This window comes from Trachemys scripta, chromosome 4 (genome assembly GCF_013100865.1).
Source record: "Trachemys scripta elegans isolate TJP31775 chromosome 4, CAS_Tse_1.0, whole genome shotgun sequence".
NCBI classification, from domain to species: Eukaryota; Metazoa; Chordata; order Testudines; family Emydidae; genus Trachemys; species Trachemys scripta.
Window position 1 is genome coordinate 107,146,958 of NC_048301.1, and position 14,844 is coordinate 107,161,801.

Below are 14,844 nucleotides of genomic sequence, written 5' to 3' on the forward strand. Positions count from 1 at the left end.
GCCACCCCCCTACTAACCAGAACTCAAGAGTCCTAGCTCCCAGCGCTGGGTTTGAGCAGCTAGGCCACAGTGCCTTCTACTAGCAATAGATAACTAACAATATAACTATCATTAATAATTAAAACACCCATAAGGAATGGTAAATAATTAAATAAATAATAATACCCAGCTCTTAGATATACTAATCCCCTAATGGGCAAAACAGTAATAAAGTAAAACCCCATCACAGTGATGGGCCCATGCAATTATTAAACAGGAAGCCAATGGAATGACAAAAACGAGGAGTCCGGTGGCACCTTAAAGACTAACCAATTTATTTGGGCATAAGCTTTCGTGGGTGAAAGCATATGCCCAAATACATCTGTTAGTTTTAAGGTGCCACCAGACTCCTCGTTGTTGTTGTGGATACAAACTAACGGCTACCGCTCTTATAAATGCAATAACAGTTATTCAGCAGTCCGGATCGGGGGCCTTCCGGTGGCAGATGAGACACCCTGCCTGGTGCGATCCGCACAGTATGGGCTCCACGTGCCCCAGCCTGAGCACCAGCAGGCGTGGACTACGTTTCCCATAGTGCCCCGGGTGGGGAACATTTCCGGGTTAGCAGCAGCAGGGGGGCGGGGCCTGTGTGTTTACTTCCGGCCTCCCTGGGAGTGTGTCTGAGGCTAAGGGGACCCGGCGCAGCCTGGCAGCAGGAGCGTGAGCCTGGCCGAGCCGCCCGCAGGGGGGAGAGAGAGAGGAGGGGCCAGGTGGGGGCGGGAGTCAGCCCCGCCGCCGGGGGTGGGGGACGGGACCGGGCAGCCCCATGCGCAGCCCCTGAGGCCGGAGCGGGTGGTGAGCTCGGGCAGGACGCAGGAGCCCGCCCGCCTCCCGCCCCGGCTCCTCCCCGCGCCCAGCGGGCGGCGCAGCAGCGGAGCAGGCGGCGGAGCAGGAGGCACCCGGGAGAGCCATGGACTGGCTTATGGGGTGAGTGGCGCTGCCGGGACCTGGGGGTCGCGGGGGTGCAGCTGGGGGAGGCTGGGGGTGGGGGTACAGCTTGGGGTGAGGTTGGGGGCATGGCTGTGCGGGGTGCAGCTGGAGGGTGCTGGCCTGAGGCTGGGGGTGAAGTGCAGGTGATCCAAGGTGGGGAATCCTCTTGCTCTGCCCAGTGGAGACAGGCTCTTGTGTCAGCACCACAGTGATGGGTCCCTTGCAAGTTTCTCCTCAACTAGTCTGGCTCGGGAGGGGCAGGGGCTAGGGGCCATGTGTGTGTGGAGAGGCATGGGGATTTCTTGCCTGTCTGTGAATGCAGGTGATACTAAGAGTGGTAAGGAATTTTCCCTCTTATCTGGGGTCAGGAGGTGCCTCTAAGCAGCTGGTGGCCACCGGTTGGTCTCTGAGTGGCAAGGAATACACTGACATGGGGTAGCTTTGGGTGACATGGGAACCCCATGGCCTAGTTTGAAGTTCATAGGGATACCAGGGGACATGGAGAACACAGGAATTAGTGAAAAACATCAGAGTGAAAGCCTCTTAACTTTTCCCTGAGCTATGTGGTGCCGTCTGATAGTGGCCATAAAATGTAATGTATTATAGAAACTGTTGGTTACACCTCAAAGGTGGCAGTTGGTGAATAGAGGGGTGTATTAGGGTGGTAAGGGACTCTGTCGTGTTGAGAAGCATGGGACTCTTGCTAAGGGGCAAGAGAAATCCATGACTAATCAATTGTTCAGGGCTGAGAAGACAGTACGTGTGGTCTCCAGCAGTGACATTGAGAGGAGAAATACTGTATTAGAATGTGCTTATAGGGCTACACAGTGTCAAGCTTGTAAAATGTTTGGGGTTATTTTTGGGTACCTTGTCTATTGCTTGCTATGTGGAGGTTTACTGGTTTACAGGGTAGGAGAGATGCAGAAAAGAACTTTCCTTGTTCTGCAAATTAATCTGTATAAGAGCAACTAATTTCTTTCCTTTTTTGGATATAAAAAAGGCAGGCATTGCATGTCTCAACACATTTCTATCAGTGTAGTGAGACTGCTATTTCTGCAGCAGAACTTTAGCTCTGACCTAGGAGTTTGCCAAGCTCTGATCTGAATGGCTTGCTGGGGAGTGGAGGAAGACACCTCAGCATAGATTAAAACCAAATCAGTGCCGTGCCAGGGGACTTGGATAGCATGGGATTAATAGTGCTAATTACACAGAGACAGAAGGTAGAAAGCGATTTGCTGCTGGTTTTATGTTTAAAAATCTTAGTCAGAGAGACACATGTACAGTAGAATGGAGTGACCTGATATATTATCGGTGTCCCAGAGAAAGAGATTTGATAGCTTATTACAAGAATTTTGCTGATGACCTGTACTCGGGTGAACTGAATAATTGTGTTGCAGAATCAGGTGGGCGGTAAGTTTATGATTCAGTGACACTTGGTCTTAAGTTAGTTGGCTTTGTACAGTAGTTTGATCCTTAGTGTGATGTTTTATCATCTGTGTTGCATCCTCCAGAGTATGACAGCCCAGGCCGTGGTCCCATTTTCTAGTGCTATCTGTGTTGCTAGGTCAGGTAGTATGTTTTTTACATGGAAAAACTACCCAGTTCCACTTCTTCTTTTTCTTAAACTGAAGTAACTGAATAATTGGTAAACTGACAGCATTTGTCTGCCTTGCTCTTTTATTAAGAAGACGGATTTCTTTGGACTGGATATGTCCAACTCTAGATCCAGTTGTCAAGACTTCTATAACTAGTATTAACTGTAATGTTGACTATAAGCTAATGGGCATGAACTCCTGTGCATTTTCTGGGTAGATTGTTAGTATGACTTTCCTACAACAAATTAATTAATAGAAGTATAGTGTTTGAGACATGCAAGGCCTTTTTGTGTGATATGCATTGGAAAGCTGGCATCTTGCAGGTTAGAAGGAAATACTGTTGTTAGTTACTAATAATGAAGATGTTGGTGTAATTGGGTTTCTTTTGATTGTGTTTTTAGCAACTACTAAGGCAACTAAAGTGTACCATATTTACTTTATATAAACAGATCTAAACTGTCCACAACAATACTCAAGTTTCTTTAAGTGAAAGGAAGCCTCATTTAAAAAAAAAAAAAAAGCTTATCCCAGTACTTAAACAGAAGACTTAGATGGCTTAAGATGGTTCCTTTTCACCCATTTTGTACAAACTATATCATAAACTAGCCAAGAACCAAACTTTGTGATGTTACTAGACTTTCATTGTATTAGAATGTAAATTTTCTCATCATTCATATTTTTATGGTGGTTGGAAGTTTGCTATGTATTACTGCTGCCACTGTACATGTAATCTTTCCAGGGTGGGTGAACTCATGTTGGAGTGGAGAACGTCTCTTTGCCTACATTAATTTTCATTGATCCTGGCTTGTCTGTGAATTACACGTTTGTTCTTTGCTGTTACCTGATACTTCTGTTAATGTCCAAACCTTATGTACATTGCAGTCTTTTGCATTGTCACAGGGTGTGTCTTCACAGCACAGTAAGATCAAGTTATAACTCAAGTATTACCCCTATCTTGACTCCTTTCCCCACACACAGATTTATAGTTCGAGAAAACTGCTTTAAGCTCAAGGTAGCTAGCCAGTGGGGGGACTGAAGCTGAGTGCTGCCGAAGCTTGAGCTAGGAACGCAGTGGGGATGCAATAACTTGAGTTACAACATGTCATCAGAAGATAGTCCAGTCATTCTATGCTGCTAATCAAATCACGGTGTGTAACTCACGTTGTTTGGAAATGTGGTTACTCTCACTCGAGCTATGTTAGCTTCAATTCCCCTAATCTGAGTGTGCTAATTTGAGCTAACTGGACTCTGGAGACACATTCTTTGTTTCAAAGTTTGTAGAAGTTTTGTTTGTGTGGACTTTGTGAATAATAAGGGGAAGGAAAACAGTGGGTGTGTGGTTGAGGGGGAGAGAGGGGAAGACAACCACCTCTTAAGGCTTGTCTACACAAATTGCTACAGCACCTTAGTGAAGACACTACCTATGCCAACAGGAGGGGTTCTTCCATCAGTGTAGGTACTCCACCTTCCTCAGAGGTGGTAACTAGGATGAGGGGGAAAATGACCTACTGCTGTCTATGCCAGGTGTTAGGTTGGTTTAACTGCGTTGCTCAGGGGTGTGGATTTTTCACACCTCTGAGCCCAGGTAGTTCTACTGACCTAGGGTTGGTCCACACTAACCCCCCACTTCGAACTAAGATACGCAACTTCAGCTACGTTATTCACGTAGCTGAAGTCGAACTATCTTAGTTCAAACTTACTGCGGGTTCACACGCGGCAGGCAGGCTCCCCCGTCGACTCCTGCTCTGCGAGAGGAGTACGCAGAGTACCGGCGTCGATGGTGAGCACTTCCAGGATCGATCCGGGATCGATTTATCGCATCTAGACAAGACGCGATAAATCGATCCCAGAAGATTGATTGCTTACCGCTGGACCCGGAGGTAAGTATAGACGTACCCCTAATTTCCTAGTGTAGACCAGGCCTCAATCTGTCGAAGTGGGTGCTTCCATCAGCAGCACTATGTGTGTCTAAGTGAAAACATTCTTCTGTTTACTGAAAAAGAAGCTTATGGTATTCAGTTTATTACAGCAGAGCTTTGAATAAATGTCAGTCTGCCTTATCTTCAACTAAAACTGCAATTCTTTCCAATCTCTTGTAAGTGAAGGGAGGCGCTGCCGAAAAACCCGCACAAAGAGGGAAGAACAAAATGTTGCCCTTTGGAACACCACAGTTTTTTGAATGAATTTCCTCTCTCACTTCTGCATATTAAGCTTCATCAGCCTGTTTGTTTTCTAATGTCGCTGTGTATCAATGAGACTAATATGGAAAGAGTACAATTCCTTCTCAATAAACTCTTAATACTGTGTTAAATGTGTTAGTACTCCCAAGAACATTTGTTTCCTCATGTTGTCAATCATATTTTTTCTTGAATGCTCTGGACTGGAAAGTGCTCTACATGTTAAACTTTGTATCATTCTAGAAACTGGCTTTCAAAGGCAAATGAAAATTCGTTGTTTAAAATATAAACTAGGCAGCAACAGCGGCTAACCATGTTCTAGCTTCCCACTATTCCAGCTCATCTCACATTTATTGCACTTAGGCCTCTTTATTCCTTAAAGGTCCTGTACAGTTGAGTGTTGTGTTGGGAAGTGGGGGAAGGGGAAGTTCTAATCATACCACAGAGGGCAGCAGCCTAAGTGTCTCAGATTGCCACAGAGCACTTAATACAGAAATAGAAACTGGAGCCTATAAACAATGATGAATTTGTCAAAGATTAGGCAAATAACAGTAAGCTTGGCTGGCCACACACCAGAGCTTCACTGTGATCAGTTTGGTCAATTGTTGTTCTCTCAAATGCCTTAAAACTGTTGAAGTTCTAGGAGGAGAAGCTGCATAACTGAGCTGTTGGCATACATACAATCACATGTCCGCTTAAGACCCAAATAAATGTCTTATCTTTCTCCTGAACATTGCCATAACAATGTTACTGATTGAAGGGTGTGTTCTTTGGTATATATGTGCAACTCCTATTAGTTACAATGGGAGTTGTGTCTGGAAAGAATAGAACAATAAGTTGTGCAATATCTTGGATCTTTATAAATAGAAGAGAGAAAGCTAAAAGTATTCCCATTGTACATAGAAAATATGTACCATGGCTTTGATTGGAGACCACAGATGCTTGGATTGTGGTGTTCATTGACATCTGACAGGAATCTAGGCTATACACTTAGTAGTTCATTTTGAAATAGGATTGATTTGCTGTTAAAGATTTTGGCTCTATTTGTAACACTAAATTTAAAGTAGCAACAAAGACAGATATTGTTCATTCAGTTATGAAACCTTTTTAGTTTGAACTTAAAATTCTTAATTGTTTTGAAAATGCAGTTGTAAATCTCACAAGCCTTGATTACTTTTTAAATACTGAGTTCTGATAAATAAATTGTAACATCTATGCCCACCGAAGAATGACTTTGAATATGCAGAACAGCTTTACGTTACATAGACATTTTTAAAAAGAAAAACCAGTTTGCCAACAACTACCTGTTAACTACAAATTACTGCTTTATGCAAGGACTGAGGTGGAGGGAGAAAAATGAGTGAAAATTGTGTAATTAAAAAGAACGTCTTTGTATTGCAATAAGCTATAATGTTTCCTTGTCTAATTTTTCTTTGTGCTGTCATCTTTTACCACGTGAAAGACCTTGCAACCTAAGTCAGTTTGCTGTAATCAAATGCTGTCTTTAGACTTGCGTGCGTGGATATTGTTTTCTGTTGACCATGTATCCGTATTCTATCCACAATAGAGAATTGTGGTCCTTTGGAATGCTGGTAAAATGCAGTGTCCCAATACTGTGTCCAGATGTTTCACAAGGTATTTCCAGTACCAGTAAGATTGTAGAACCTCTGAGTAAGTCTTAATGCATTTGTCCAGACTGCTTCAGTTGGAAGTGTTTCAGTGCAAGCAGGATAACATTGTAGCTACGATGCTTCCTTTGATCTTCCCACCAAGCTGTCACAACTTCTTTCCACCAATTCCTGGATCTATACAGGATAGGTGATACTAATCTGGTCTTGCTTTTGCTCTTATTCTGACTCTCTACCTCTTGCTTCTCTCTCTCTCTCCCCCAGGGAGGAATGCAGCACACAACAGCTTATTAAAAGTAACTATTTAATTGTGCGATTTTTATTATACAATAAACATTATTCAGTAAAACTTTACAATAATGTTTTGTGGCCAGTGGATCTTTAGCTCCTGGAAAAAATACATATGTACACATGCTAATTTTACAGCAACAAATGAATTTGTGCCTTACTGTGGGTTGAAATGGCATGGCAGTGAAGTGGTTGCCTCAGCTGTATCTCCCAGATTTAAAATATCTGAAGAGGGCACTGTACACCCTGGTTTAAATCCTCACTCATACATATCCATGATATTTCAGTAGCCACTACTCAGACCTCTCTCCCCTAGTACTTGTACATTTCCTGGGGCATTACTACATGTGGTGTGGGAGTGGAGAATATTTAGGCAGCTTGGAGGGCTGTCCTCCCTTCATTCCTGTATCTGACATTTAGAGGGTGACGAGAAGAGGAAATAGTTCAACAAAATACAGAGACGTTATAGAATATAAACCAAGCCCCTTATCTTAGAGTATTGGTACCTGAAGTCAGCAGTGCTCATATAAGACACCAGGTACAGTTTACTTAAGCACTTGTTGCCAACTCGTGGCCTTCTGTGTTTTGAATGCAATTGAGGGAAAAGCCCTTACCCATCATGATACATTCACAGTGGGAAGAGCTATTGGACATAATCATTTGGTTACTTCATTGGTTTAATTCAACATAATTGACATCTACATATAAAATTTCACATGCAACTGTATACAAATTATATATGTACAGTAATATGTATACACAGTACATACAATTTACTGCCTAGCACACACGTGGTACCACAAATACCTATGCCTGGAATTATGGGATAAGTAGCACAATGTACAGGCTGGAGCAAGTGCTATGTGTGGACACAGTGCATTAGTCTATTACTCAGTGTGGACACTAATCCATGTGACGAAGAATCAATCAAAGAGAATCTCAGCTGCAATGTTCAACCTTGTGCAGAGATCCAGCCCTCTAGTGTAGAAGAGTTCCATGATCTTACCTTTACCTGGATAAGGTCAATGTATTTTAAGTTAAAATGAAGTGGCAAACCTTCCCTTCCACTAGTAGGCTTCTGACCGACTTTCTTTTCCTTCAGGGGCCACTATGTGGAAGGCTATAACATCCTGCGAGTTGTAAAACTGTGGAGTGGTAGCATTGCTGCTTTGTAGCATCTGAAGCTAGTTAACAAAACCAGAATTGCATACTACTAACTACAGCACTGTAAGAAGACTTACGAGAATGCAGGAGTTCTTTATTAGAAAGCTGTGTATTCTTGAGGTAATGTCTAATTGAAAATGAACTTCAGTAGCATATACAGACTACTATTATGGGGAGAGGTCTTAACACTGAACTACTTTTTAAATAGCTAATAACTAGAGACTAAGGATGTACAAAGAACACTTAAGTTGCAATACTTCTACCTACGTCTGGCTTTACAAGCCAATAAGAATCAAATATGATAATTTTCAACTGTGCTAGATTTAATTTTGGCTGTGCTTGGACAGATGCATTAAATGTAAGGAATACAGCATATAGCTAGGAACAGTGAAGAAGTATGTGGCATGCTTTGCATTCAGGTTGGCTGCTTCCCAATACAAGTGAACAGTTTAAGGTTAAAAGCAATATACTCCTGGCCTGTGCAGAACAGGCATTTGTGTAAGGAAGTATTTTAAGTTTGGGGATTCCTTGAAGCTAACTAATTACAACAGAATGTCCTATTTCTCTTCCCTCCTCCCCCAATATGAATAAAATAAAACATTACATTTCTACCCTCAGTTCTGTACATGGCAGTATCAGCATTTCCATCAGCTGACAATAAAAAGGCTAACTTGTTTGCCCTCATTCCTCTTTAGTTAGGGAAACCTTCTTTTTATAAGGTGACTTTGTTCCCCCCACGAAGCTTTGCTAGAACCTCTCTCAGCTGCATGAATATATGCTCATTTTGGTTTTTAACTGACCTCACAACAGGTGTTTCCCTTTTGTATAATCTCTGCAAAATCAGGGTTTCATGAGCTGTTTCTCCTATTTGGAGAGAGTTGAAAATAGATTCATAAAACACAGACTTGCACTTCCCATTCATACATATAATACCTAAGGACATGTTAAATCTATGCTCTTTGCACCCAAATAAACTTTGTATGTGTCACTCTACCTATCTCTAGACTCTATTAAAGTGAAACTAAATGTAGTTTTGCGTGAAGGAAACAGATAATAGAACTGAAAGTATATCAAGATGGTCACAATGGGATTTTGCCTCTCTTCTGGCGAGTGAAGGCATGGGAAAGAGACTAATAATTCAGCTGCTGCTGCTTCTTTCATATGGCTGGGGTAGATCGCAACCATAACAAATTTATATCTAGATTTGATAGCCATCACATTCACCAGCTCACTGCTGTGGCAACGTCCTTCAGGCCCCCAGCGAAATAACTCAGATATGATGTGCTCCATTGTTTGTTTGTGCCTGGTGATCAGTCACATACAGGTGTTTGCTTCATTTTCCATTTAAACAGGGTTTGTCCACATCTCCCATGAGATGTCCTGATGTGATTCAATCTGCACCAGTCTTTCTGACAAAGCAAAACCCGCAGTTCCTCGGCAGGGTCAACGACAAGCTGTTTGTTTTGAGCAGTCAAAATGCTCCATGTGGCTCTCCATTGAGCCTCAGCGTTGAAGTTGAGTGTAAGGGCCTTGATGCAGTTCCATAAAGGGTTGTGGGATTTTAATCTTGTCTTTGGCGGGTTCTGCAGGTCCTCATGCAATGGGATTCTCATGTTTGCCTTGACATGGTTGAGAAAGCAAGATGTCTGGGCAGCTCTTCTAATCTGTGGAGTCTGGATGTGTGATAGAACTGGGAGCCAGATATGAGCGTCCCTGACACTATGCACACAACGTTGTTGAGTTGAATATCCAGGAGTTGTGTGACTGCTGTGAGACCACACTTTAGCATAGTATTCAGCTGCAGAATATATACTTGCAGTTTGTAGGGCCTGTGGACTGAAGCCCCATGATGTTCTGGCCAGTTTCCTGATAAGCGTGATGAGACCTGACCTTATTGCAGTGTTCACGAGGTGTTGTCAAAAGGTCAAATTCTAGTCCAGGATAATGTCAAGATATTTTGGGTTAGCCTCATGGCTGACACTCTCACCACAGAACTGCACATCGAGTTTGGTATTAGCCATTTTGTTCAGATGGAAAGCTGTCACCATGGTTTTTCCCCCCTAAATTTCCAGTGTTGGAAATAATTAGCCATTATGCTAAGATCTTGGGTTAAGATGCAGGTTGATGGTATCGAGGCAATTCAGCAATTACTATACTAGGGATATCAAGAAAAGCTTGGTGTCCACTACTATGCTTCTGAGACATTTAATGACTTTGCATGCTGTGTTGAGCTTTGATTATTGATGAATTGCTTCCTCCTCTTGTCACTGCAGCTGCACTACTCTGCACGTAAGTGAATTAAGGCTTCCTGTAAAGAGAGTCAGAGAGTCTGAAGCTGTTTTTGCTTTTTTCCTACCCAGTACTCTCAGTACAGGTCTGTCGCATCTTACGCGCGTTTAACATGCACGATTTCAGCTTTACGCGGTTGGCAAAAACAAATAAAAAAAGAGAAAAATAACAATTTGAATACTGTACCTGTAGTGCGGTTGATTCCGCCCACTGTTCAACTCAATGTAATTTTGACTATACGCGGTTTTTGCTTTACGCGCTCATCGCGGAACGGAACCCCCGCGTAAGATGAGACTAGCCTGGACTGCTTGTATCAGCCATACTTGGCCCTCCTTTAAGTTTCTTTCCTGTTTGCTTTCTGTAGAGGGCACAGCACAGGGATGCTCATTCCTACGAATCGTTTACAGAAGCATGTGCACATGTAAACAGATATCCTTAAAATTGAATTAAACATACTTGAGGGGGGAACTGTGCTTTTTCACGCACTCTGGGCTCAAACATTGATCCACCCTGTATCTGTTAAAGTGGGGATTTTAATCAGATTCTTTCCTCACTGTGCTGCAACCCCCCCTGACAACACTGCAGGGTGTAAATCTGGGATGAATGTGGCCCTCAGTATATATTGAAAACGCTTATTGTCACTGTGATCCCTTTTTCCTGAATCCTTTTTCTGTCTAACATGACATATGTTCATCATATATAATGATGCATTTTAAGATGTCTGGATTTAAGCAGAAATGAAGTTCTGTCTTTAGTCTACTGGCAATGTGTTTACTGAAAAACCCCTATTCCTAGAACTGTTCTGACATCTGTAGTAGTGCATAAACAGAGCCACTATCACTTCAGTTCCTTTTAAGCATGGACTATATTTCCACTAACTGATAAGTAACTCTGAAGAAAAATCTTTCAAGCTTCCATCTGTGTGTCGCATACAACGACAAGAAAATAAACTCTTAATAAGCAGTTGGCAATGTTTTCCTCTGACTGAGAGCAGAGGATGAGGAAACAGGTACTTGTTAATTTAGGTTTAGCTTCTACAAATGACCTCCCCAGACGCAGGCCTTCAATGGGTACACCTGGGCAGATTCATTACGAGGCTGTAACTCTTGATGAATTCCACTTGCCAATTTCCATAGCATCTGGACATATGGCAAATATTAGAAGCAAGTCGTGCATTATATTAAGCTTTTGCAATGAACAGTACAAACAATGAACGCATTTAAACAAAACTTACTGAGCTGATTCTCTTTACTGGTTGCCCAATCATGTATCTTTCCTATTAGCTTAGCGGGCTACTGGAGAGAGACCCTGACTAGCCAAGAACAAGTATTATTGGGGGTAGGCTAGTTATCTCACAGTGGATAACAAAGAGATGGCCTCAAGTCCTTGTTATAATCATTCTGTGGCAAAACTGCAAATGTGGTGATAACTGGATGTTTGTCATGTGAGTAATTTAAAAATTATCAATGGATCTAAAGCAAGCTTTGCCTAGCGAAAACAGGTGTGTAATGCATCTGGGGGGAGATGGAGGTTTGGGAGCTTTTGATTGAATGCAGCAGTCCTGCCCAGGACAAGTTTCAGGAAGCAGCAGTTTGGATCAGCTCTTTTGGTGGGCTGCATGGCTTTGCACTATCGGAAGCTTGTGGCATCAGTCACTGACAGTCCGTCTACAAGAATCATTGGATGCCCAGGGACGTTGAGATTGGAAGTGTAAAATTAACAAAATTTGGGATTTTTAAACAGCTGCATTAAGCAAATCTGAACTCTCCTTTGCCAGGTCTGCGTACACGGGGGCTGTTGATCAAAGGCAGAATTTTAATCCAAGTCTCAAAGTGAAATGCTAGTGATTAAACTAGTGTATTACCTTGTATCCTTTTCTGCAGTGCACTGTTTCCATTCCCTAGTTAACAAGATGAGGAGCCTGTGAAGCTTGTTTACTGAAGGCAGTTTTTAAACATCCTTGTTAGTAGTATTCCACCCACTTTATTCTGGAATACAAAAAGCTGAGGCTACTTCTCTTGCCATAGCAAGCTCTGTAAGGAAGGCATGTGATGCCTTGGCAGTGACACATTGGTTTTGGTACTGTTGAGGATTGTTAAATCAGTGAGCCACACGAGCTCTCCCTAGTGAATGAAGAATAAACTTGGTCTTATTAAATGTTCTTGCCAGAGATTGTTCACACATTTTGGGCAATTGGACTCCTAGAAGTTTCCCCATTCTTGAGACAGCCTCTTCTGCAGGAGTTTTAAATTGCCTCACTTTAGAGTTACACTTGTCATTTTGACTTTTAACCATTCAATAGCAGCACAGAAAGAGTTTTGTTTGTTTTGTTTTTTTAAAGGGGGGGAAAACAGCAGTTTGGCTGCTGAAGGCAAGTTCTCATAAGGTAAGGCAAGGAGAGAACCTAGTCAGGGCAACAGTTCTTCACACAGCCTGTAAAGCTGGATATTTGGCTCCTGTGTCAGAAGGGAGATCAGTGGCAATGGAAATAGGACAGTGGGCATTTCTCCATTATGCACCGCTTACAGTTAAACAGATTATGTGAATTCAACTTTCAGCTAAATGCTTGCTTCTCTTCACAGTGTGGAAGCACAATAGCAAGATCAAAAGAAAAGGGTAAAGAGGGAAGAGTCCTAAATGAATGTTGGAGGCTAGTCTGTGCTCCAGCTTACTATTTCCATAATACAAGAACAATGGTGTAGCTGATTAAATAAAAGGGCTGCAAGGATGTAACAGTAATAAAAAGCAATACTTAATAAACCTGTGGAACTGAAAGTTGTATAATACCACTAAAGCAACTTGCTTAGTATAATTCTATAAAGATTAGATCATATTAACCAGAGTGTTCTGGGCATTTGTGCTAGCTAGGATAAAAATGGCAAGTGTTTTCTGTCCTCATGTGTCAAAGCATAAGCTGATCTGCCAGAGCCAGCAAGAAACTTTCCCCTACAGAGGTTTATGCTGCCTTCTGAATAAGTCCATCATTGCCGTTGTCAGAGGCAGGATATTGGACTCGGTGGACCATTGGTCTTTTTCATTATGTCTGGCCCTATGTTTCAGACAGCTCTCTAAAATATATTGTAATATCCTTTCTTCCTATTTGAGAATAGCCTCTCCTCCAATTTAGCTGCAAGCTGAAATATTTTTACTACTTTTACAGTAGTAATAAGTGCACTAGTTCATTTAATTTATTATTTGGAAGTTTTAAAAAATGGCAATTTCATGTATCTGCTCCAGGTTTTAACTTGGTGCTGTCTGTGACTCTCTGAGCATTTGCGTTTCCTTGAGGTCATCATACTGGAGGCTTAAGAAACAAATATCCCTCCTTCCATGCTTTTTCAGATGATGTGAACTTCTGACAGTGTCCCTATTATGGAGCTATGGGTCACTTCTCCTGTTGTCATGTTTCATCCCCACCCATGTTGTAAGTATGGTAAATTACAGCAGCTTAGTCTGTAAAGATGCCAGGATCAGCCTTTGCTCCTGATATTTACTGGTCCCCAAAGTTGTCACAACTTTGAGACCTTGTCTGTCAATGAGCATATGTTAATACTTGTAATGATTTCATGATACTGGGGGAAGGGAATGGACAGAATTGTCTGTTTAAAACACTTCACACACACACACACACCCCGTGCCGCTGCGCCCCCTTCCCCCTCCCCTCCCCCCGGTGACCAGACCCAGTTGGACTTTCTGGAGATTGAACAAATATCCCAGACTCTTGTGACACTTAATCACTGTGGTATTTAAACTTAAGTTGTTTCCATTGTGACAGCTGTGGCAATCTCCTGCAATATCTTTGGGAGATCTTACTGTACTAAGTTTAGGTATGGTTGTGGGCCTGGAACGAAGAACAGTGTGGGGAGATGAGGTAAATTCACTCAGGTTGTAACACCTCCAGAGAGGTACCACATTAGTGGTCCAGCAAGCTCCTCAGCCATCCCTTCTCAAACTCTTGGATGCAAATTATCTGATTTTGAAATATCTAACTTTAGTACTTCTGTTTTAACATTCTCCAGAGATTAGTGGCATAGAAAGAATGTTCTTGCCATACAATGAGCTACATTAGCTGTTTTTTCCCCAATACAGAAGAGAAATATGTATTAAACGTTTCTCCCTCTTCTGCATTATTATTGATAATTCTATCTTTTCCATCTAGTAATGGAGCAATGCCATTGTCAGGTGTCCTTTTGTTCCTAATATATTTAAAAAACACCTTCTTATTGTCCTTAATGCTATTAGCCATAGATTTATTCTTGTATTCCTTGGCTTCCTGTATCAATTTTCTACAATTCCTAACTTCTGATTTATACTCATTACTATCAACTTCCCCTTTCTTCCATTTGTTGTATATTTATTTTATTTTTTACAGCTGCCTTCACTTCCCCTCTAAACTAGTTTTTTGTGCACAGTCTTCTTTTTCTGTTGTGGGACTGTGGCTTTTCAAGCATCTTGTAAGGTGGTTTTAAATTATTCTCCTTATCATTGACTTGGTTTTTTTGATAAATTTTTCCTCCCAGATGACTTGGCTTATAATTGTCGGTCCTATTAAAACACCTTTATGTTATTGGTCTGGACTCGATTCTGCTTGCACATATTAAATGTGATCAAGTAGTGATCACTTGTACCTAAGCTACCATTAACTTTTAGTTCTGTGATCAGTTTCTTTTTATCTGTTAGGATAAGGTCCAATATAGAATTCCCCTGGGTTGACTGCAACACATTTTGAGATGG

The 14,844-nt window shown here is 41.9% G+C and overlaps 1 protein-coding gene across 2 annotated transcripts in view; it reads left to right on the plus strand.

The window, feature by feature from the left end:
- Positions 1-646: 646 nt before the first annotated feature.
- Positions 647-14,844, plus strand: part of MOB2 (MOB kinase activator 2) — a 166,629-nt gene continuing 152,431 nt past the window's right edge. The window contains exon 1 of one of the 2 annotated variants that reach the window (XM_034770309.1): positions 647-966. In XM_034770309.1, coding sequence (XP_034626200.1) covers positions 950-966 — 17 coding nt within the window. In that variant the 5' untranslated portion in view covers positions 647-949. Of the gene's footprint in view, positions 967-2,200; positions 2,380-14,844 lie in introns of those variants that run through there. The other variant, XM_034770303.1, reaches the window with a different exon arrangement.